General features: G+C 43.0%; 1 protein-coding gene across 3 annotated transcripts in view; it reads right to left on the bottom strand.

The window, feature by feature from the left end:
• Phf20 (PHD finger protein 20) overlaps window positions 1–25,558 on the bottom strand; it is a 118,275-nt gene that overhangs the window by 60,447 nt on the left and 32,270 nt on the right. For 2 of the 3 annotated variants that reach the window (XM_028889007.2, XM_028889009.2), the window contains exon 3: window positions 1,696–1,867. In XM_028889007.2, coding sequence (XP_028744840.1) covers window positions 1,696–1,867 — 172 coding nt within the window. Of the gene's footprint in view, window positions 1–1,695; window positions 1,868–25,558 lie in introns of those variants that run through there. The other variant, XM_028889008.2, reaches the window with a different exon arrangement.

Raw genomic sequence — 25,558 nt, 5'->3', positions numbered from 1 at the left:
CAACCATCTTTATAGCTATAGTTCCAGGAGATCTGATGCCCTCTTCTGACCTCCAAAAGCACCAAATATTTACACGCATGCAAACCCCATACACATAAAATAAATAAATCTTTAAAAAAAAAATCTGGGCATTGTCACATGCCCCTTTAATCCCAGCGTTCGAAAGCAGAAGCAGACAGATCTTTATGAGTTCAAAGCCAATGTGGTCGACATAGTGAGTTCCAGGATAGTTAGGACTACATAGTCAGACAGTGTCTCAAACAACAGACTAACTAATAATAAATACATAAATAGATAAGGCTGAGACCTAAGAGTTCCTAAGCCAGGGAGGTCTACACAGGCACAGGACAGCACTGAGATAATCTTTGCCTAGCTGGTATTCATAATGAAAGGGAATCTAGGATCCCAGGGCTACCAGAGAACATGGCTAGTTTAGGAGCTGGAAGAAATGAGGCTACCTCATCTTCAGGGAAGCGACATTCATGGCATTTCATGCCACCCACACTACTGCCAGGTCCCTGACCAAAGGAGGCACTCATCACCTTTCCTATTTCATACTCTTTTTCTCAGCACAGAGTTTGCATTCATAAATTCTAGAGGATGAACATGGAATGATCAAATGGAAGAATAGTGAACAATCCTAAATTGGAAGGAAAAAAAGCAGAACAAAAAGGCCAGCCAGAGTTCAAGTTCCTCAGTGAAGTTAAAATGGAAACCAGAATCCAGGCTGAGTCAGATCCCAGAGCAAATGCTACCACAAATGTCTCAATGTCTGTTTTAAACAAAAGTAAAGGTTTGTGCGTCATTTTGAAGGTAATTAAAGCTCTAGGCACAATGATGAAAACAGTTCTCCAGGGCTTACACAAGACTGTATAACAAACTCAGGATCCACATATAAAATATTGCTCAAACAATTGGAGATCTTCGTGGACACATTATCTAGTATACAACATTCTAGACACAGTGGATCTAGATTTCAGCCATCCATTCATTATTCTACAGTCTGGTGGAGGGATAGTTTTAGTTATCGTTGGTTTTAAGATGGGTCTCATTATATAGTTCTGGTTGGTCTGGAGCTTGCCATGTAAACCATGCTGGCCTCGAGCTGTACAAGTGTCCTGCCTCTGCCTCTCAAGTGCTGAGATAACGGCGCCACTGGTTTGGTTTGGTTATTTGGACAGAGTCCTTGACCTTTTGACCCTCCTCTGCCTCCACATCCTCAGGGTTGGGATTAAAGGCATGTATCACCATTCCTGGCATGGGAGAAGTGGTGTAGGGTGTATTTAAGACAAGGTCATTACTTTGTAGCTCACGATGGCCTCAAACTCACAGCAATCCATGAACCTTGGCCTCCAAGTACTAGGATGAGCAACTATACCTGGTTTATTATACAAATATTCCTACTGTGTACCCGGCAGTATTTCAGACACTAGTAAAACAGTGTTCTCTAAAAGAGACATAAGATCCTATTCATGTGGATGAAACCCCAATGTAAGTCAGCTTCTACCACATCAATTTCATCAAACAAGTAAAAACTAGACTCTTACAGAGAGCACATGGTTACCACCACAGGTCAAGGCAAGGATTGCTCACCAGTGGGTACTGACTTGCCCACTAAAGATCAAAGGCTAGACACAAACTACCCGCTGCTGATCAGCCTCATTCATTACAGAACTCCACTGATTGGCTACTCACAGAAGATCCATCCTCTTCGTGTAAGCCCTCTTTCCTCAGCTGGATTTTCTCTAAAGGGCGGAGATAAGGACTGTCCCAGCAAAACCACTCATCATAACGATGGTTCCAACGCTTGAAATGGATGAGAACTTTCCCTTCTTCGTAGTCAATGTCTTCAATGTGAGCCGGATACCTGAGTCAGAAAAAAAGAAAATTACCTTAATGCCTATCCAAACATCCAAGCCTCTTTTCACAGAGCACACATAATATTAAGTATTTTTGATCTACTATTTTGTTCTTTTTTAATTTTATTACTTGCTTTTAAATATTTACTTATTTGTATGGATGTTTGGCCTGCATGTATGTTTGCATGTATCACTTGGGTACCTGCTGCAGCCCACAGAGGTCAAGAGAAAGTGGGACTGGAGTTACAGATGGTCCTGAGCCACCATGTGGGTGCTAAGGTTTCAAGCACAGGTCCTCTGGAAAAGCAGCAAGTGCTCTTAACTGCTGAGCCCCTCCAGCACCAAAGTCCTACCATTTTGAAGCCAGGCATGGGGTACTGGCCTGTAATGCCTGCACTGGCGGGGGGGCTAAGGCAAAGGGATTGCTGCAAATTTGAGGCCAAGCCAACTTGGGCTTCATGAAGATCCTGTCTCAAAAAGAGGGGGGAAAAAAAAAAACTAGCACTCTGAGAAGCTGTGTAACTAGGTCAAATAAATTACAGAAGTTAATAGACTTGGATTCAAGTCTCATGGGGCAAGGCTGACGCACACCTGTAATTACAGCCCCTCACAGACTGACGCAGAAGAAAGTGCCACAAATCCTGGGAAGTCCCATGAAACCCAGACTAGAGCCCCGTCTCAAAAATTAAAGTCTTGAAATGGAGCAAACCAGATGGTTAGAGCACTTGCCGCACAGGCTGATGAGCTCCATTCCCCAGAACCCACACTGGAAGGAGAGAGAATGAAGTCCAGAAGTTGTCCTCTGACCTCCACGTGCACACACTCAGACTTTTTAAAACATCTCAACAGGATGCTCTCTTTGTCTTTCTTTTCCTTTTTTCTTTTTTCTTTCTTTTTTTTTTTTCCAGGTTTTTCGAGACAGGGTTTCTCTGTGTAGCTTTGGTGCCTGTCCTGGAACTCCCTCTGTAGACCAGGCTGGCCTCAAACTCAGAGATCCGACTAGCTCTGCCTCCCGAGTGCTGGGATCAAAGGTATGAGCCACCTCCGTCCGGCCAACAGGGTGCTTTCTTAGCTGAAGAACTATTAACCTTCCAGAGCATGCGTTCACTCATGTGAAGTTGGCTATAGTTCCAGTTAAAAGAGATGACAATACACAAGGCCTGGGGACAAAGGTGGCAAGAGACAAATGTGAACTTACTGGTTCTATTAGCATGTGCCCAGTGACTGTAACACAGCCTCATGAGGTTAGGTTTTTGTTTAGTTTGGTTTGTTTGTTTTGATTGGTTGGTTTTCTAAGACGGGGTCTCATGTGGCCCATGTTAGTTTCAAACACTATGTAGGTAAAAATTCCTCAAACTCCTGATCATCCTGCCTCTACTTTCCAAGTGCAAGGATTATTGTGAGTGCCAGCATACCCAGCTTTTCCTGAGCCTTTTTAAACCATATAATGAAGTACTGCACAGATATTGAAAAGAACATGATTCTACATGTCCTGATGTAAAAAGCTCCCATGATGGATTGAGACAGAATGCACAACACTATGTAGGCTAAGATGTTACATGAAGTGTTTAATTTTTATTACATTTTATTAATTGTATGTGTGCTTGCATACCACTGCACACAGGGGGATGTCAGGGGACAACTTCTAGGAGTCAAGTCTCTCTTTCCAGTGTATTGGTCCCAGGAACAGAACTCAGCCTGTCAAGCTTGATGGCAAGTACCTTGACCTGCTGAGCCATCTCACAGGCCCTATTACTTGTATATTTGAAGTTTTTTGTTCATTTGCTTTTTTGAGACAGGCTCTCACTATGTAGACCTGGCTGGACTTGAACTCAAAGAGATCTGCCTGCCAATGCCTCCTGAGTGCTGGGAGGTATGTGTCATCACACCCAGCTATTACTAGTTTTTAAAGGAAGGTGAATATGTCCAAATATCTGAGGGATGCAGAAGTGTGGCCAGCTCAGCCTATGGGCTCTTTCAGTCTCCATTCCACTCTTTATAGACTGAGAGTTGGGAAAACAAACAACATCCCCCATTCCCTTCCAATAAGCAATCAAGATGACCAGACCATCCACACACATGTCAGTTTATTAAAATGCAGCTCCTGACTAAATAGCTTGGCTTTTGACCTCAGATCACTAAGGAGCTCCTGGATGTGGCTGCTGCTGCTCTTCAAAAGTGAATGTCTAGCCACCAGCTGCTACATCAGTGGTAAAGAGCGGCTGTGTGGGTGGCAATGCCAATAATGACTTCCTAGCTGCCAAGGCCCCCGTGACAGCTCCTCCAATGGGGACTCTAAAAGTAGCCTCCTCGAGTCTCTCAACTCCAATCCTTTACTGTTTTATAAGTGCCGGATTCCCAGTGTTAAATCTTCTTATGGCTAAAATTCTCAAAGAAACTGAGAATGGTGGCATGCTCCTGTAATCTTAGCACTCGTGAGGCAGAGGATTGAAAACTGTAGGCCAGTCTGGAGCTATGTAGTCAAATACTGTCTGCCTCCCTCACCCCCAAAAGCTAGTATTGTAGCATACACCGTAATCCCAGCACTGAAGAATTTGAGCAGAAGGACCCTTGCAAGTCCAAGGCCAGCATGAGATACAAAGCAAGGCTAGGCCTGGAGAGACGGCTGAGCAGGTAAAAGGGCCTGATGCCCTAAATTCAATCCCTGAGATTCACATGATGGAAGGAGGAGAGCCAACTACCGCAAGTTGTCCTCTGACCTCCACATGCATGCCATTCTGTGCATGTACACACAAACATTACAAAAATAATTCTTTAATATAGTGTCTTAAAGCAAAATCCTGTCTCAAAACAAAACAAAGCTGAGTGTGGTAGCATGAATCTGTAATCTAATACTCTGGAGAGAGATAAGAATGATCAAGGTTCCCTTCAACCACTCAGCAAGTTGGAAACCAGCCTGGGCTACATGAGACCCTGACAGGAGCTGGAGAGCTGGCTCAGCAGTTAAAAGCTCATACTGCTCCTGCAGAAGACCCAACTTTGGTTCCCAGCAACAACACTGGCAGAAACTCAGTTCTAAAAGATCCAATATCTTCTGGACTCTGAGGGCACCTACACTCATTCATATGTGCACATACCTACACAGACACATACATATGTACATAATTTTTAAGCAATTATACATTTATTTTTATCTTATGTGTATGGGTGTTTTGTCTGCACATATGTCTGCCAGTGTGCACGACATGCACACCTGGTACCCATGGGTGTCAGAAGAGGGTACTATTACTAGAGCCCCTGTAGTTATAGTTAACTGCCATATGGATGCTAGGATTGAATCCAGGTCCTGTGGAAGAGCAGCCAGTCTCTTGACTACTGAGCCATCTCTCCAACAATAATTAACTTTTTTTTTGACACAGAAATCACTATGTAGACTAGGCTGGCCTAGAATGAGCTATGTAGACCAGGCTGGCCTCAAACTCATAGAGAAGGTGTTTTTGTTGTTGTTTTATACTATTGCCTAACTGGCCTTGAACTTGCAGTTTGCCTCCCAAGTGTTGGAATTACAAGAAAAGTGTATTGTGTTGGGGGATTCCAACTGTTTGTAGACCTAAAGACAACTCTCCAGGAGACTAACAGTAGCCAAGGGACAGTTTCCTGGAAGTGATCTGCTGTCTCTATTTCTCTAATGTGACAGATGTGGGGCTAGAAAAACAGTTCAGCAGATAAGAGCACTTACTGCTCTCATAGAAGACCACATCGTGGCTCACAACTCTAGGTCCAGGGGAGTCAATGTGCCTCTTCTGACCTTGTAGATACCTCCATGGGCTTAAAACACAAACACTCAGGTATACACATACCCATAAAAAATAAAATAAAGCTGGGCAGTACTGGCACATGCCTTTAATCCCAGCACTTGGGAGGCAGAGGCAGGTGAATCTCTGAGTTTGAGGCCAGTCTAGTCTACAGAGTGAGTTCCAGGACAGCCAGGGATATACAGAGAGACCTTGTCTTGAAAAATGAAATAGAATAAAAATAAATAAGTAAATATTTTTAAAATAAAAATTAAAAATAAGTGACAGGAGGCAAGTCACTCCTGGGTGAAAAAACCTATTTGTGTATCAGGCAAATAGGAGGCAGTAATGACCATCTTAGATTTTGACCCAGGAGGACTTAATATTAGAAACTGACCCAGTAGAACTTACAAGATCACAGTTTGCTACCTGCCTTGGGGACAGCTTAGCTTCATGGTCACAGGGCTCTAAGTGCCTCGGATGTAGCCAGTCAATTATAGGCAGAGAGAGAGAAAGGGAGAGGGAGGGCACACACACACACACACACACTCGCTGACACCACACCCCACCCCACCCTCAAGGCAAACTAGACTAAGCCTTCAGACTATTAGGTTGAACTCCAGATTAGTGACAGCAACTGCTTTCACCAAAGAATTTCATCTGGCTCAGCCTGAACATCTGGACAACTACAAGGCAGGCTAGAGGGGATATGGAAAGGTTAGCAGGTCAGCTATGAGTGTTCCATTCACACACAGGAAAAGGAAGATTGAATTCCCACCTTCAAAAGGTAACTAAGAGCCACTGAGATGCCTTGGTAAACCAATACTAGCTAGAACTCACATTTCTTTATTTTTTTCTGTTTTGTTTCTAATTTCATGTGTATAGGTGCTTTGCCTGCACATATGTCTGTGTACTACATGTATTCAGTGCCCCTGAATATCACGAAAGAGAGTCGGATGCCTTAAAACTGGAGTTACAGATTGTTGTGAGCTGGGACCTCTGGAAGAACAGCTGAGACATCTCTCCAGCCCTTTTCATTTTTTGGGTTTTTTTTTTTGAGACAGAATCTCACTATGTAACTCTGGAACTCAAAATAAACCTATGTCTACAGATAGGAATACCAGAAACAATGACAATTCTGACAACAGAAGAGCTTGTAATTAGAGCAGGATCCAGAGAAGCAAAATGTAGAAAGGAGGACCAAGGAACTTCCTAACTAGCAAGAGACTGCAACAGCTTAGCCCAGCCTGGGCCTTAAAATTTAGACGGGGATATATATATATATATATATATGGGAGGGATGGAGGATATGAGAGAGGGAAGGGGAGAACGAGAAAGATAAAGAAAGAAGGACAGAAAACTAATGACATACAAAGTTCAAGAAGCCAGATCACCACTATGCAATCAAGAACTACTAACACAACTGTTTGCAATTAACCTGCCTGGGTAATAATCTTCCAACAGTCCACTGCAACGGCTTCAAAATGTCTGCAAGCTTGAGAGAGTCGAAATTTTGTTCTTAACCATTACCTTTATTGTCATTTTTAAAGCATGAAGAGGCTCCCTTCTCTGAAACCCAAAGACTTGACAAACAAGCATGCACAGAAGAGCAGACTCATCTTAAAGAACACTAAGAAGGTGAAAATAGCTGTGGGCATTAACCCCACTTCTAAGAAATGATGTAATCCTGGGGTAGTAAGAGTCAAGCTTAGCAAGATTCCACAATCATTTATAGCTTAATTCCTCTACTTAGGACCAAAGAAGAAAAATTAATCTAATAACTCAACTACCATTCCTAGCAGTATCCCCAGTCCCCAAACCTTCTTCTTCATACAAAGTTGGTTTCCTTCCTACTGGTTGTCTCCTTACATGTACAAACTACCCCTCCTCCTGTGTGAGTGTGTATGAGAGACAGAATATAAGCTTTCTTCAAAGAGAGCATGGTAAGACATCCTCTGATATTAAAATATATGCAAGTGGACTTGGAATGAGAATGCCCCAAGCAGATCCTGTTCCCTGATGCTCCAGAGGCAGGAAGGTGACTAAACTCAAAGTCCGCCAGAACAGAAGAACCAGTCCCTAGACACCACTCAAGCCACGGTGCCCACCATCCCTACCAGTTCTTCTCAGTCTGACCTGGAGCCAGTGTTCAGAACGGACTAGAGATGAAGCATCCAGACATAAATGGACACAGAGAGCCAGGAGTCCTCTGAACACACCATCTTCACTACCTCAGACCTCACACCAGGGAAACAGAGCCTATGACAAATGGTGCGCACCCCTGCCTTCAAGGGGTGGGGCCTAATGATCCGATGCTTGAATACGGCAGAAGGAATGGTATGAGACTTCCAAAGCTGGGTCATACAAAAGTTCCTGTTGGTACTGGATAAACGCTGAGACTTTCCCAGAGGACCCAGGTTCAACTCCCAGCACCCACTTGGCAGCTCACAACCATCTGTACCTCCAGCAGGAGGGGCTCTGATGGCCTCTGTGAGCCCAGGCAAACAAGTGATGTGGTGCACAAACACACATGCAGGTCAAACACCCACACATTCTAAAATAAATAAAGGTCCAGTATGTTTGCTATATGTCAACTTACAGCTGAGATCATTTCCATCTCTCCAGTTAGGTGCTTTACACGGCCTAATTCTAAATATATTTGTCACCATAAAATAATAAATATTATAGAACTACAAACTTAGAATGGTCAGAATAGTAACCTGAAGCTGGGGAGGGCTCAGGCAGTAAAACCCCTTGCTGCCAAGTCCAACCACCTGAGTTAACCCCTAAAACCTAAATATTGGAGGACATAATCAACTTATTTACTTGGGGTTGTTTTTTTTTTTGGGGGGGGGGTTATTTGGTGGGGTCTTGCTGTGTAGCCCTAACTGGCCTAGAACTGATCAGACTTGACTCCTGCCTCTGCCCCCGAGGGCGGAGATTACAGGCACATGTCACCACACCCAGAAAATTGTATGTATTTTAGTACACACAGTGCTGTTACTTTTGCCTATATGCCCTTGGGTTCCCATCAGGGGAAGGTCAAGAACAACCAGGTGCTACATTGTGAAAACATTATAAATTCCTACGGAAAGGGCTGCATGGTGGAGAATCAGGGTGTCCCCTCAAGAACCCACACCAAAGTCCCAACTCTATGAATAAGCCACTTTGAACTGCAAGCCTGAACCAAACCTCCCAGTTAGCTGCTCCTGAATTCTGACCCACAGAAACTTGGAGGATAATAAATGTTTAACCTTGTTTCAAACCTCAAACCACTAAACTCTAAGGAAACTTGTTACAATACAATTAAGAACTAACAAAGTAGCATTTGCAGGACTCTGCGGTTTTCTAAAAGTAGAGACTGAACGTTGGAGGCTCCAGACCTGGGGGTTTCCAGTTTGAGAAATACTTCTGAAAGCTACTGGACAAACCAATATACCTAGGCTCAACAGGAAAGGAGAGGGCTGGAGGGACCCAAAGCTCCTGCCAAGTACAGGGAAAGGCTGATTCCAGAGGCATGTCCAGAGGGGCAAAAGCAGTCAGGTCTAATTCAGGGAAACAATGTTGACTTGTTCATACTGTAAGCCTCCAAGCCCTAGGAAGGCTGGCTTGATGCTCAGGCTTGCCCTTCACAGTAAAATCAAACTACCTGCTCACATAAGAGCAACTGGCAATGCTTAGTGGGGATCTGGTCCCCACCCCCATGAACTAGAAACGCAACCAGAAACAGCAAGGTGGAGAGTGAAGGAAGGAACCTAAAAGGGGAGGAATTGCCTTCTGAATGCTACTCCAGGGATGTGGCCCGGGGAGCAGGTGTTTGCCCAATCAACCCCTTGGGCACCATCCCCCAGTACTGCCAAGTCAAAAAGCAAAACTATTGGAGCCTACTCCAACCGGCCATCAGTCACCAGTTTATCATTGCTGGAGTAAACAGGAATCATGAACTATTAATAACTCATGTGTAAACTGGGTGTGGTGGCTCATACTTCTAATCCTAGCACTAGAGAGTCTGAGACAGAAGGACTGTCCAGATTTGGAGGCTAGCCTGGACTACAGAGCAAGTGAAACTCTGTAGCAAAAATAAACAAACAAGGGCCCTCAAGATGACTATGACTTAGCAGACAGAGGATGTTCTTAGCACCAAGTATGACACCTGAGTTATATCCCTGGGACCCATACAGTAGAAGAAGAAAAATGACACCTGCAAGTTGTTCTCTACAAACACACAAACTAACTGTTGTTTTTATTTTTTGTTTTTTCAAAACAGGGTTTCTCTATGTAACAGTCCTGGCTATCCTGGAACTCTTTGTAGACCAGGCTGGCCTCGAAGTCAAAGAGATCCACCTGCCTCTGCCTCCCAATTGCTGGGATTAAAGGTATAATTTTTAAAAATTTATTATTAATAATAAAAATACAGCTGGGTGTGGCGGGAGGCAGAGTTCAAGGCCAACCTGGTCTTTAGGGTGAGTTCTGGGGCAGCCAATGCTATATAGTGAGACCTTCTCTTCTAAAACACAAAAACAAAACAAACAAACAAAACCACTCATGTGCATGGCTTGCTACAGGGTTTACAAAGGACCCTCATATAAGGAATCTCACGTGATTTTACCACAATCCCATAAGGACTTAGAAATCATTACCATCACTACATCCATTTTACATGTGAGGAAAAGGAAACTCATCGACTAACAGGAGAACAACCAAGGTCAGCACCTAACTCCTGAAACTCTAAGCCCATCGAGGAGACCTCTGCTCCTGAGAGGAGCTCACACGGATATACCTGAGTAGTGACACATCCATAGAAGGTCTGGCCTATTTTTTTTTTTCAAGATAGGCCTTTTTCTACATAGTCCTGGCTATCCTGGAACTCCGTCTGTAGACCAGGCTACCCTCAAACACACAGGCCTGCCTCTGCCTACTGTGTGCTGGGATTGAAGCTGTGTGCTACTACAGACCAGCCAGCCTGTCCTCTTAGCTATCCAGTAGAAACACCCCATAGAGGGCTGCTCCTCATAGCCATCTAGTAGTCTATCCAGTGGCTACCCCAGAACTTTCTGCCCTGAGTTTGGGTATTCAGGCTGCTTCCAGATTGTTCCTTATATAAATAGTCTTTTTGCAAACACACAGCAACTCATTGTGCTTCAGGAATCAGAGCATGCCTCTATTCCTGGCTCAGAGCACACAGCAGAAGCCAGGGATTTATGTGCACAAAAGAACACTCCAAGCCATCAGCAACCTTTGCTGAAGAGAGGATGGGGATGGAAGATATATTTGGCAAAAAGAAAGGGCCAGCTTTGGGAAAACTCGACTGGTTTTGGTGACAGCCTTCCTTACTCCTTTCCCATCTCTGCTAATCAACACCTGATAGTTTCAATGCAGGAAGGGTCTTGACCTTGAATCCATCGTTCTCAATCTATTCATCAGCAATGCTCACTACAGTACAGCAAGACCTGAGACACCCACCCCCATCAGTACCAGGCAGAGGCCTGAGCTAGCACTGCTCAGTAAATACTTAGAGACTGAGCAGAGAGCGAGGGAGTGGTGGTGCACACCTTTAATCCCAGCACTCAAGAGGCAGAGGCAGGAGGATCTCTTAAGTTTGAGGCCAGTCTGGTCTACAGAATGAGTTCCATCCAGGACAGCCAGGGCTACACAGAGAAACCGTCTTGAAAAAGACAAAAAGAGACTGAACAAACAGTATCATTTTCCCACTCCTACCAGGGATCTAAACACATCTCTCTTAAACCTCCCTTCCAGCCCCTTTTCCTATCATTCCCGCTTAGCTCTCTCTCTCTCTCTACTCTCATAATACACGGTGTTTTCAAGCTCAGAATACTGCTGATGTCCTTCTGCCACCTCCAGCTCTCACTCTCATAGCCTGGAAACCATCTCATCCTCTTGTCTCAGTTCATTAAAAATACCCTTCAACTTCCTGGGCCCTCTCCCTCTGTCATAACTGCCTTGCAACCCTGGTTAGGTCAGACTCTCCACATCCTTAACTCCTGCAATCAGGATTCTGAACACAGACGCACAAAAACAAAACAAAACAAACAACAACAAAAAAAAAACACTTAACAAGCTACTGATGCCTCCAGGACTTACTTGAAATGCAGGGCTGCAAACAAGGCCTCCTTCTAGAGAGGGAGGAGGTATGCAACTCAGTGCAATGAGGGGACAAGCTGTCTTCTGAGGGACCCAATATCATCCCAAGCTTGGTTTGTGTATGTAAAAGGTCATCCAGACTCAGCTTAAGATGTGTGTGCTCCATTAAACGATGCCTCAATAAAGTCCTTCCTAAATAATTGCCCCATCTGACAGTCTTGTTATATATAGACTTGTTATATATAGACCATGCTATCCTTGAATTCATAAACCTCCTTCTTCAGCCTCCCAAAATCTGTGACTACAGGTGGGCAGCAAGCTCAATAAAGACTTTTAAAATAACACAAAAAGAGCCAAGTATGGGCTAGCAAGATTGCTCAGGGAGGAAAAAAGTGTTTACTGCCAAGTTTCATGACCTGAGTTCAGTTCTCACATACCCACATAGTAGAAAGAGAAAACTGCTTCCTGCAAGTTTTCCTCTGACCTACACACACACACAAAAAAAAGAATTTTAAGAGCCAAGAATGGTGGCACATGCCTGCAACTCTATGACTTGAGAAGTGAAGACAGGATCAGGATTTAAGGCCATCCTCTGCTACCAAGCCTATTCAACACTAGCCTAGGCTACATCAAACTGTCAAAAGACAAGTGGAGAGTAGTATGTGCAAAATAAAATAGATAAAGTTTATTTGAACAGCTGTGGCAGATCCCAACTGCAATCTCAACACTCAAGGGGCTAAAGTGGAAGGAGCATTATGAGTTCAGGACAAGCAGACCCCAGAGGAAAGCGCTGACTCAAATTAAGAAAAATTATTTTGACTTTCTTATTCAATATCTTCCATCTGTAAAATGATATAAAACTTAGTATCAAAACAGTTTATCAAGCTAGGAGAGAGCTCAAAAAGTAAACTGATTTCCATGCGAACAATAACCCAAGTTAGGATCCTCAGCACTCACAAAAAGCACAGATCTATAATCCCAGAGGCAAGTGGATCTCTGTTGTTGTTTGGTTTTGCTTTTTGGGGGGGCCTGCTACCCAGCTCTTAAATAAATCACACACAGAAGATAATTCTTAATTATGAATGCCTAGCCTTAGCTTGGCTTGTTTCTTGCCAGCTTTCTTTAAATTATCCTGTCTACCTTTTGCCTTTGGACTTTTTCCCTTCTCTTCTGTAAATCTTACTCTTAATGTCTTGCTGGGTGGCTGGGTGGCTGGCCTGTTAAGTCCTCCTCCTTCTTTGGCTCCTAGCTCCTTCCTCCCAAATTTCTCCTTCTGTATGTTCTCTCTGCCTGCCAGCCCCACCTATCCTTTCTCCTGTCTCGCTATTGGGCATTCAGTTCTTATTAGACCATCTGGTGTTTTAGACAGGCACAGTAACACAGCTTCAGAGTTAAATATATGCAACATAAACAAAAGTAACATACTTTAAAATAATATTCTACAACAGATCTCTGTAAGTTCAAGCCCAGCCTGGTCTACAGACCCAGTTTCAGACCAGCAGAGGCTATATAGTGAGAGTCTGTCTCAAAAACTCAGATCTTCCTGTCTGACTACAAGAAATGGATAATACTGGGTCTTGGGCAGAAAATATCCAAGATGAGCTTGTGATAACCTTCAGGGTCAAAAAAAGAAACTTTTTTTAAAAAATAAAGGTTATTTATTTATTTATATTTTATATGCAATGGTATTTTGCCATGGATGTCAGGTCCCCTGGAAGTGGAATTGCAAACAGTTTGTGAGCTGCCATGTGGGTGCTTGGAATTGAACCCGGGTCCTCTTAACCACTAAGCCATCTCTCCAGCTTTGAAATAAAGGAACTCTTAAACAGGTGCATACAGATGAACTATGTCAAAAGGACACAAAAGCCAACTGAAAGCTGTCAGGAAACAATGTGAACAAGAAAACAAGGTAATGCTGGATTACAACATGACATGTACAATAGAAACCTCATCCACAATTGATAGAACTAAACAAAAGAAGGCTGGGCAGAGTGACACATGCCTGTCCCAGCACTTGGGAGGCTGAAGAAGGGTGATAGAGTTCAAAGTCAGCCTAGCACTAAGTGAGACCCTTAATCAAGCAAACAAGGAATTAATTTTTGTAGGTATTCCTCACTCAAATAGAGACCCAGGGAGGGAATGATGGCTCAGAGGGGTAGGTAAAAGCACTTGTTCTGAAGCCTGATGACCTCCACACATGCACCACAGCCATGCATTCTCATTCTCTCTCTCTTTCTCTCTCTCTCTCTCACATGGATGGATGGATGGATGGATAATGGGATCGACCACAACTTTCCACTCTTTAACCGTAGGCCACAGAAAGTAAGTTCTTTACAAAATGTGAAGGAACTAGGGAAACTCTACAGTGGAGAACCCAGCAGACGAGCAAGGTAAACAACAGCAGAGGGAGACACATCGATGTGATGACAACGGCAGCGGCGGCGGCGGCAGCAGCGGCGGCGGCGGCGGCGGGCACTTCACTTGTGGGCTTCCTCCAGTGAATGCTACTCTACCATGATAAAAGCATTAGAAATCCCAACTGAAGACATACATTCGTGCAGTTTGTCTTCTGTGGTAGGCTCCCTCCCCTGGAATGGCAGCTCCAATGCATGTCCAATCAACACCATACCTCCACATCTGGCATTAACAAACTGACTTAAAATGTCATCTCTGTGAAGCTTCTGACATGTCCCCCTATGAATTTAACTGCTTTTCCCCAGGGGTTTTTACATAAACTTTGTAGAGAGTAAATGTCTCCTCACAATATAATTAATTGCAGGGACTTTGCTCTCTCTTCCAAGTACAGAACTCAGCATTGGATCAAAGTCATACCTAGAGGCTGGGGGCATAGCTCATTGACAGAGCCCTGTCTAGCACACTCAATGTCCTGGGCTCAAACCACAAGACCAAAGACACACAAAAATGAGTCAGATGTGTATCTAATGAGTAATGTATATTGAATCCCAGCACTCAGGAAGGCAGGAGGATTACTGTGAGTTTGATTCAGCCTGGCTGCAAGAGAAGTACCAGGCCTACATAGCAAGACTATCTAAAAAAAAAAAGAAAGAAAGAAAGAAAGAAAGAAAGAAAGAAAGAAAGAAAGAAAGAAAGAAAGAAAGAAAGAAAGAAAGAAAGAAAGAAAGAAAGAAGAAAGAAAGCCCAGGGTTGGAGAGATGGCTCAGTGTAAAGTGCACTCCCTGTTCTTGCAGAGGACCCGAGTTTGGTTCCCAACACCCACAATCAAGCAGCTCACAACTACCTGGAACTCCAGTTCCAGGAAATCCAACATCCTCCCAGAACACTGCACTCAGGTGGACAAACTCACTCAAGCACACAGGTATACAAATAAAAATAAAATATTTTTAAATAATAATAATAATAAAAGTAATCATGGCACAATTTTAAAGTCAGTCTACCCATTACTGTCATTGTTGTTTTCCACGTCCAATCCTCAGTGAGCTGAAGCTCCAGCCCTCCTTTACTTTTTGAGGCAGTATTACTTACACAGTAATACTTCCAGCAATCCTTCTGCCTCCACCTCTTGAATACTAGGATTATAAGTGTGCACCATTGCAGCCAACTGAGACTACCTGTATTCAAATCCCAAATTCAAGCAGGGCATGATAACTCACACCTACAATCCCAGCACTTGGGAAGTGCAGATAGGAAGGTCACAAGGCATCCTTTGCAATTTGGTAAATTCAAGGCCAGCCTGTGTTACATGAGGCCCTCAATACAAAAAAATAAGAAATAGATCACCTAGCTGTGGTGGCACCCATCTTTAATCTCAGCACTGGGGAGGCAGAGGCCAGCAGATCTCTGTGAGTCTGAGGTCAGCCTGGTCTACAAAGCAAGTTCTAGGACAGCCAGGGCTACACAGAGAAACCCTGTCTAGAAAAAACAAAAAACAAAACAAAAACAAAAAAAAAACAAAAACAGGAAAGTGTTATTTTGTTTTGTTTTTTTTCCTTTAGGGGGCCCAATTCCCAAATAAAGCACACATGGAGGCTTTTTTTGTTTTGTTTTGTTTTTGTTTTGTTTTTCAGATAGGGTTTCTCTGTATAGTTTTGGTGCCTGTCCTGGATCTCGCTCTGTAGACCAGGCTGGCCTTGAACTCACAGACATCTGCCTGCCTCTGCCTCCTGAGTGCTGGGACTAAAGGCGTACATTATCACCACCTGGCCAGAGGCTTATTCTTAATTATAAATGCTCGGCCTTAGCTTGGCTTGTTTCTTGCCAACTTTCCTTAACTTTAAATTATCCCATCTATCTTTTGCCTCTGGGCTTTTCCCATTCTCTTACTTCTGTAAATCTTACTCTCAACTATGTGTAGCTAAGTAGCTGGCCCCTGGAGTCTTCCTCCTCTGGCTTCTTTTTTCTCCTCCCAGATTTATCCTTCTATTTATAGTCTCTCTTGCCAACCCTACCTATCCCTTCTCCTGCCTCGCTATTAGCTGTTCAGTCCTTTATTAGACCATCAGGTGTTTTAGACAGGCAAAGCAATACAGCTTCACAGAGTTAAACAAATGCAACATAAACATGTGTAAACATAAACAAAAGTAACACACCCTTAAAATAATATCCCACAACAGAAGAAAAAAAAAAGAAATAAATCCCAAACTTACCACTTACTAATTTTAACTTCATACAACTTAGTCACCTGCTTTGTGAATATTAAAAGTAGGTAATGTAGAGTACAATGTAGAGTACTGTGCAGTGTTTCATGTAAAGCTTTTAGATTTAGGATTTGCACAGAGTAAATCACTGAATAAATGTAAGTACTTGGTAAAGTCAAGAATCCTAAGAACGTATAATTAACAATGCTTGGCCATCAAGGCCAACACCAAAACCTTGAGTATCTCTGAACTTCATCAGGGATCTGTGTGTTTTGTTTTCTTTCCATAGCACCCAGTGTAATGCCATCTGATATAAGTTTGTGGAAAACTCAGAAAAGAAAGTAATCCTTCCTTGGAGCCCCTCCCACTCCTGAGAGATCTTCCTCACTTTTTCATAATAAATCTATGTTCACTCTGCTCTCATATACACACACAAGCACAAGCACACAGAAATACATAAACATACACAAAATTCTTAGAAAAGAAAAATTACTTTAAAATAATAAAGACATGAAACAATATAAGAAATGAAGAGAAGCCTGCCATTGCCATGTCAGACAGAAGCACAGGCTTTAGGTGCTTTCAAGATACAGCTTCTCCTCTAAACCACCACCAGGGCTAAAGAGGGGGCACTGCTACTGGGTGTGTGACTTCACCAAGCTGTCAATCCTCAGACAAGTGCCCAGTCCACCTTTGTGTGCACCCATCTGTGATGAACTTACGTACGTAAGTGTTGGGAGGTCCTTTGTTCTGAACACCAAATAACCTAATTAGAATTGATGACAAGAAGAAACTACAGGAATGGGCAAGCCTCTGCTAAACTGATCCAGCCCTGTGAAGAGGTTAGTTGTAGCTATGTTGTGGTTAAGGACTATGGCATAGAATCAAGGGAAGGATGTCACTGAAGAATACTTCAAATGCAAGCAATGAACAAATAAAAACTTTAGTTCATCTTAAAAAAAGGAAAGAAAAGAAAGGTGGTTGAAGATGGACAGCTCAGCATGAAGGAGTACATCCAGCTCTTGCAGAGCTGGAGTTGGGCTCCCAACACCATGTTGGCAGCTCATAACCATCTGTACACAACTCCAGCTCCAGGGGAGCTTATGTTTCTGGCCTCCTCCGGTACCTGCACTTAACATGCACACATAGTCACATAATTAAAAAGAAAAAAAATCGCCGGGTGGTGGTGGCGCACGCCTTTAATCCCAGCACTCGGGAGGCAGAGCCAGGCAGATCTCTGTGAGTTTGAGGCCAGCCTGGGCTACCAAGTGAGCTCCAGGAAAGGCGCAAAGCTACACAGAGAAACCCTGTCTCGAAAAACCAAAAGAAAAAAAGAAAAAGAAAAAATCATACAGAATGAAAGTGAAGAGAAGCCAGGCAGGATAGCACACATCTGTAATAACAGGCCTTGGGATATTAAAAGGACTGCAATTTTTGTTTATTTGTGTTTTTTGCTTCAAGACAGGGTTTCTCTGTGTAGCTCTAGCTGTCCTAGAACTTGCTCTGTACGCCAGGCTGACCTCACACTCACAGAAACCCACCTGCCTCTGCCTCCCAAGTGCTGGGATTAAAGGTGTGCACCACCACCACCTCCTGGTGACATTTGCAATTTTAATTCAAAAACCACCTTAGCCACATAGTAAGACCCTGTCTTTCTAAAGAGATATAAACCACATGATCAGTGGAAAGAATCCTAATAAAAGGAGAATGCAGGGGCTGGAGAGATGGCTCAATGGTTTAAGAGCATTAGGTGCACTCCCAGAGGAAACAGGTTCGATTTCTAGAACCCAAATGCCACTCATAACTTTCTATAACTCTAGTTCCAAAAGATCTGATACCTTCTGGCCTCTGTGGCCGGCAGGCACAGACAGACATGTAGGGAAAAAAACATCCATAAACATATAATTTTTAAAAATTAAAAAATAAACAAATAAAGGAAAAAAGAAAAAGAAACCAAATGGTAGACAAGATAGCTCAATGGGTAAAGGTGCTTGTCACAACAAACATGAACACTTGAGTTTGATCCCTGGAACCTATATAAAGATGCCAGATGTGGTAGGTCATATCCGTAATTCCAACACTTCTATGGGGAGGTGGGAGGTTGAGAAAGAACTGCCCATAAACTCTTGGGCCAGCTAGCCTGGGCATACAAAATATCAGAAACAAGGGAGCCAAGGAGAGAATAGACTATTCAAAGTCAGTAATCTGACCTCCATATACATGCTATGACACTGTGCACATACTAGGGGGCGCGCGCACACACACACATAAAACAAATAAAGAAACCAAAAATAAAAGGGTTGCAAAATCAAATTTTTTAATCTTTATACATGAAACAAACTATGAGCACCTAACTAGAAATACAGTAGGGAGAATGTGGCAGAAGGATCAGGAAGGCAACAGACAGAGAAGCTACCTCCCTGTGCTCACTGTGAGAAGAGGGAAGGCCAGCCTGCTGCTGGGACAGATGGTGCTCTGCTGACAGACGACAGGAAGAAGGCAGAGGCATCAAGCAGAGCAGGCGCTCCCTATTCCATCCGCCCAGCATCTTCATAGGAAACCGAAGCATCCGCCCAGCATCTTCATAGGAAACCGAAGCCTGACATCTTAGCCAGTGTATCTGCACCAGTCGGGGAGTGAGCAGAGCAGGCAGAATTACCCTTCACAGAGACACATCTGCCCAGAAGCTGCAGCTCCAAAATTAGAATCTCTTTCTGTTTGACTTTTGTTTCTTGAGACAGGGTCTTGTTAGCTGGCCTGAAAATTACTATGTAACCCAAGTTGGCCTTGTACTTTCGACAACCCTGCCTCAGCCTCCCAATGCTGGGGTTACAGGAGTGACCCACCGCATCCAGCTTAGTATTTGTGTTGTTTTCTTTCCACTGCAGGCCTCTGAACCCCGGCCTCCCGCATGCCAGGCAAGTGTCCTGTCACTAAGCTACACCTCTGCTCACCAGCTGTTTGGTCATGCTGCATTTTGTTTGACAAACTCCAAGCCAGATGTTGTGGTGCATTCCTTCAATCAGAGGTAGAAGGAGGAGAAGACCAGCTCCCCTCCTGACCCCCAAAAAAGTAAAACTACCAATTGTATTACTTCTTTGGGACCTTAAATTTTTGTGCAAAGCAATCTCTCCTGGGTGATTTACAAAAAAGCCCATAAGGCCCTCTGAGCACTGCTGTCAGCAGAGCTAAGTGAGTCTTAGACTCCACAGTAAGAAGTCTGTGTCTTTCAAGTCATTTTACCTCTGAATCTCAATTCCAAATAAGCCTCTATTTTATTTATGTCTTTATTATAGAGCTAGAGATTGAAACCAGGGTCTGGATGTTCTAAATATGTGTTCTACCACTGAGCTCTATCTACTCCTCCAGTGCACACGTGAGCATTTCTGTGGAGAACTCAATGAGATAACCACTGGGCACAATAAGCCTCATACTTGTCAGAGCAAACCTCAAGCATGTTAGTTGTCATTGCTGTCTGTCTAGCAAGCAGTACACTAATATGAAGGAGAGCTAGGCCTCTGCAAAAGCAACACAGACAAACTAAATCCAAGACTAGTGACACAAAGCATCCTCCCACAGTCCCACTCTGTGTGTCTCCACGAGCTCTACTGTCACACAGACCGAAAGCTATGATTAAGCCGGGCGGTGGTGGTGCACACCTTTACACTCAGGAGGCAGAGGCAGACAGATCTTTGAGTCTGAGACCAGCCTGGACTACAGAGGAAGTTCCAAGACAGCCAGGGCTACATAGAGAAACCCTGTCTGGAACGTACCCCCCCCCCCAAAAAAAAAAGAAAGAAAAATATAATTAACTTTTATTTTTTATGCCTCCCACCCTTTTTTCTTCATATGCAAAGTAGTAGCATATCCAGAAAACAGGCAGGCAGAGGAATCCACTTGGAAGCATAGTTTGCCTTTGGAGTCAGGCCAACAGAGGTTCAAGTCCTAGCTCTACCATTTACTCACTCTATAATTTGGGAGAAATTTTTTACCTCTGTGATTCTTGTTTATTCCCTCGTTTATTTTTAAAAGATTTATTTTTATTTATGTGTATGCATATGTATCTGTATATGTCACTTAGGTGTAGGTACTCACAGAGGCTACCAGGGTGTCGGATCCCCCTGAACTAAGTTACAAGCAGCTGTGAGCCACTCAAAGTGTATGCTGGGAACTGAACTCAGATCCTCGGGGAAAACAGCAAGCTCTAGTACCCACTGAGCCGCCTCTCCAGCCTCCTGGCCTCATTCCTCCGGGCTAGTGAGGCAGCACCGGGAGTTAAGGGCACTCGCTGTCAAGCCTGAAACCTGAGCTGGGTCCCCAGGACACACACGGTAGAAGGAGAGAAACAACCCCTGCAAGTTGTCTCTTACCTCCACTTGTGTACTGTGGCACACCTTCACGTGTGAACACACACACACACACACACACACACACACACACACACACAAATGTAATAAAAATCAAAACATCAAACAACCCCTTAATTTGCTGAGAAAATTTACTCTAAGTAAGCTATCTAATTCTGCAATCTTAGGAACAGTATGGATTGGGGAATGGCTCGACAGTCAAGCATTTTCTAGCATGTATGAAACCCTGCATTTAATCTCCAGCACTGAGGAAAAATTCTGCTTTCTCTCTGGCCCAAGGACATCAATGCAGCAGTGTGGCTTGTGTTTAGGACATACAAGCCCTGAACTCTGAGATTATCAGTGAACAAAGCAGAGAGTTTACCTTCAGATGACTTGAAAACACACCTATCAAATTCGCATCTTCTGGCAAGTCACTGACCCCGTCACGAATCCGTAGGTACCTCTGAGCCAGCACAGCTCTCCCCAGCTGCTGGGTGGCTACTGGCAGGCAGTGACCAAGGAACAGAGAGAGATAATAAGCAAGACTTCTGGAAGAGGTGATTCTTCTGGTAGTAACTTGGTCTTGAGAAATCCCTCTCTATTCTGCCAAAATGGTCTGCTAAACAAAAGTTACAGGAGGCCATTGTTTTAGACTAAGCTGCTGCAGGAGGCTCCAACAGCCTGACCTCAAAATCAAAATGGAGTCACGTACAGTAAAGTTCTAGGTCATCAAACTGGATTTAAGAAATCAGGATTGTGCTGTGAGATGGTCTTTCTGTATGCTGTGAATATACATTGCTACCATTGGTTAATAAAGAAGCTGCTTGGCCAGGGTGGTGGTGGTGGTGGTGGTGGTGGTGATGGTGGTGGTGGCGGCGGCGGCGGCAGAAGCAGAAGCAGCAGCAGCAGCAGCAGCAGCAGCAGCGGTGCACGCCTTTAAATTAATCCCAGCACTCGAGAGGCAGAGCTAGGCGGATCTCTGTGAGTTCAAGGCCAGCCTGGTCTACAGAGTGAGATCCAGGAAAGGCACAAAGCTACACAGAGAAACCCTGTCTCGAAAAACCAAAAAAAAAAAAAAAATTAATTAATAAAGAAGCTGCTCTGGCCTATAGCAAGGCAGGTTATAACCAGTGAGAAATCCAACAGATACAGAGAGAAGAAGGGCAGAGCCAGGAGGGACACAATCCAGCTGCCCAAGGAGCAACATGCCAGCAGACAGGTAATGCCACAGTCATATGGCAATACACAGATTAATAGAAATGGGTTAATTTAAATGTAAAAGCTAACTAGTAATAGCCTGAGCCATTGGCCAAGCATTTATAAGCAATACTAAGCCTCTGAGTGATTATTTACAGGTGGCAACAGGACAGGGCGGGACACAGAAAAGCCTCTTTTTACAGGATTTTAATGGTAACAGTCAGATTTCCCACAGACCAGTTTCAACTGGCATAATAATGAAGTTCTACAAGCCTTAATCCTAAAACAGAGATCTTAAGATAAAGTACACTGTCATGAACCAGCTATTATTCCACTGTCCTGTCTCTATGGTTGGCTTATGAAATGAACCAAGGTGTGATGGTACACACCTTTGATCTCAGCACTTAAGGCAGAAACAGGTGGATCTCTCTGAATTCCAGGCTAGCCAGGGCTACAGAGTGAGTCCCTGTCTCAAAAAAAAAAAAAAAAAAAAAAAAAAAAAGGAAATTTAAAGTTGTAGCAAATACTATTTTAAGGTGTGTTACTTTTGTTTATGTTGGATTTGTTTAACTCTGTGAAGCTATGTTACTGTGCCTGTGTAAAACACCTGACGGACTAACAAAGAACTGGCGAATTGCAAGGCAGGAGAAAGGACAGGTAGGGCTGGCAGATACTGAGAAAAAGAGGAGAGAAGAAGTAGCCAGAAAAGGAGGAGGACTTCAGGGGCCAGCCATTCAGCAACACAGCCACCCATGGTATAAGAGTAAGATTAACAGAAGTAAGAGACTGGGAAAAGCCCAGAGGCAAAAGATAGATAGGATAATTTAAGTTAAGAAAAGCTGGCTAGAAACCAAGCCAAGCTAAGGCCAGGCATTCATAAGTAACAATAAGCCTTTATGTATGAATTTATTTGGGAGCAGGGTGGCAGGCTCCCCAAAAGAGAAAAAACAAACAATAATGGCGCCCAATGTGGGTCTCGTATTTCCATGTAGGGCCTGAGAAAGCTGAATGACAACAAAAAAGGGATATGCTCCTTTAAGAGTTTTGGCTGGATAGTTTCTGCTGGTCACTGAGCCCTTGAGCAGCTAGTACATTAAGGAAAGAACAAAAAAACTAAGTAAAAGCATCTGCCTCGGTGCAAGCATTAGCATTCTAGAGCTTTAGGAAGAATGAATGCAGTTCCTGGTCAGACAAACCCCCAACTGGTCGAGAGTTTCATGTTTGGCTTTCATGACCTGAGAAACTGGCAGAGCCAGCTGAGAGCCTTTCCAGAGAATCCAGGTCTAAGTTAGCAATCTACGGTTTGCTCATGCAGTCAAAATAGACTAGAGATACGAAGTAAAATTGATCCAGACAGAAAAACCTCTGAACAGGTTACAATGTGTTTAACAATGTGCATATGCTTAAGAAAAGGAAAAAGGTAGCCTGGCGGTGGTGGCGCACGCCTTGATTCCCAGCACTCAGGAGGCAGAGCCAGGTGGATCTCTGTGAGTTCTCGGCCAGCCTGGGCTACCAAGTGAGTTCCAGGAAAGGCGCAAAGCTACACAGAGAAACCCTGTCTCAGAAAACCAAAAATAAATAAATAAAATAAATTTCAGGGCAAAACAGTAGAGTGGCTTGCAACTTTTGTAAAAGAAAGAAAGAAAAGAAAGAAAGAAAGAAAGAAAGAAAGAAAGAAAGAAAGAAAGAAAGAAAGAAAGAAAGAAAGAAAGAAAGAAAGAAAGAAAGAAGAAAAGGAAAAAGGTATAGTCATAGAAAAAAATGAATAGTTTATAAAATAAAGTCTTTAAAGAGAGGATAAAAGAGAAAAAGCCACGTAAGATGGGAAATATATAGATAGTCTGGATCCTGTACGGTATTGTGCTGATTTTGAATTTTTTTTGATTTTTGAAATGCAAAGGAGAGCCGCAAAGAGACCTGGAATTGAAAGAGGGACTGTTGAAGTAAATCAGTCTATATACTTTAGGAATGCCTTAACTTTTAAAGAGTCAAAAAATATATTTGTCAAATGGAAATCAAAAATACTTTGGAGTATTGTTCCCACAGGAGATGAGAGGCTGTGGATTCCTTCAGGGTTATTGTGGATCAGGTTTGATCAGTCAAGACCTCCTGAATCTTGACAGGTGATATCTATGAGAAAAGGTTACTGCTGGTCTTCTCATGACTTGGTCATTATTATCTCAAATTTTCTCTCTGGGACTCTTAAAGTTACTTCATCCACAGACAGCAGGAAGCAGTATGGAGAAAACCACGCCCACATTCCCAAGAGTTGAGGGGTATGGGTGGTTCTTGGTTATTCAGTGAATTATAGATGTTTGTTATCATTTAGGGAAATATAGAATATTGATACAAATTTAAAATTATTTTTGTTACACTGTGTTTATGTTTCTACTCTTGTTTAAAGGATTTTTGTATATTGATAAAAATTTAAGATTACTTTTGTTACAATATATTGTATGTAGGTTTCTATTTTTGTTCCAGGTATTGTGCCTATGCAGTTCATTTGGAAATGTAGGGTGAAGTTCTAGTTTTTGAAAGCTATTATTATAAACTATATTGGACAATCAAGAAACATAGTAGTTAGTCATTCATAACAATCAAATTTGTATATATTCTAGGTATGTTAATAGATATATTTTAGATAGATGGTCTTGAAATATTTCAAAGACCTCTAGAATATGGCATTTAAAATGTTTTGTTGCCGGGCGGTGGTGGCGCACGCCTTTAATCCCAGCACTCGGGAGGCAGAGCCAGGCGGATCTCTGTGAGTTCGAGGCCAGCCTGGGCTACCAAGTGAGTTCCAGGAAAAGGCGCAAAGCTACACAGAGAAACCCTGTCTCGAAAAACCAAAAAAAAAAAAAAAATGTTTTGTTAACTTAGTTTTTCATGACAATGAGACACATCTGCTCCTGGCAGCATCAATTTACTTCAAAGAAGATGATGGGCATTGAAGAAACTCCTTATGGAATTTGCTTTCATTGTGGCAAGATTAGCCACTGGGCAAAAAACTATTTGACTGCTGACAATGTGCTGTGCAGAGTGAACATGCAGGAAACAGAGGAAAGCGACTGACAAACTTTACCAAAACAAGGCAGGACAGTCCAAATTCCTGCTTCAAAAATACTCTAGGCCTGTAGGCTGAAGATGGATGCCCCAACGTTGCAGAGGAACTTCGAGTGACTGTCCAGGCAGCCAAATGTCTCTGTTGTTAGATGATATTATATCCTTCTGGGTCTTTGATGGAGTTGAAGACTAAATAGTCATAGCTGCAGTTATAATAGAAAGTAAATTAGGTGTAAAATTTTGGATTCACTAAGGATAGATAATCAATTATTTCCTCTAAATATGCTAACTACAAATGAACAGAATATTGTGAATGTAATCCTTACTTGATAATTGTTATTGTTTATAGTCTTACTATGTTGAAGTTAAAACTCTTTCATTTTTATTTAGACAAAAAGGGGGAAATGTAGTAGAATATTATAAAAAGTGTGTTACTTTTATTTATGTTGGATTTGTTTAACTCTGTGAAGCCGTGTTATTGTGCCTGCATAAAATACCTGATGGACTAATAAAGAACTGGCCAATAGCAAGGCAGGAGAAAGGATAGGTGGAGCTGGCAGGCAGAGAGAATATATAGAAGAAGAAAACTGAGAAAAAGAGGAGAGAAGTAGCCAGGA

Source organism: Peromyscus leucopus, chromosome 4 (assembly GCF_004664715.2).
Source record: "Peromyscus leucopus breed LL Stock chromosome 4, UCI_PerLeu_2.1, whole genome shotgun sequence".
Taxonomy (NCBI): Eukaryota; Metazoa; Chordata; class Mammalia; order Rodentia; family Cricetidae; genus Peromyscus; species Peromyscus leucopus.
The sequence above is the reverse complement of the archived record's forward strand: the minus strand, read 5'-3'. Positions and strand labels throughout refer to the sequence as shown.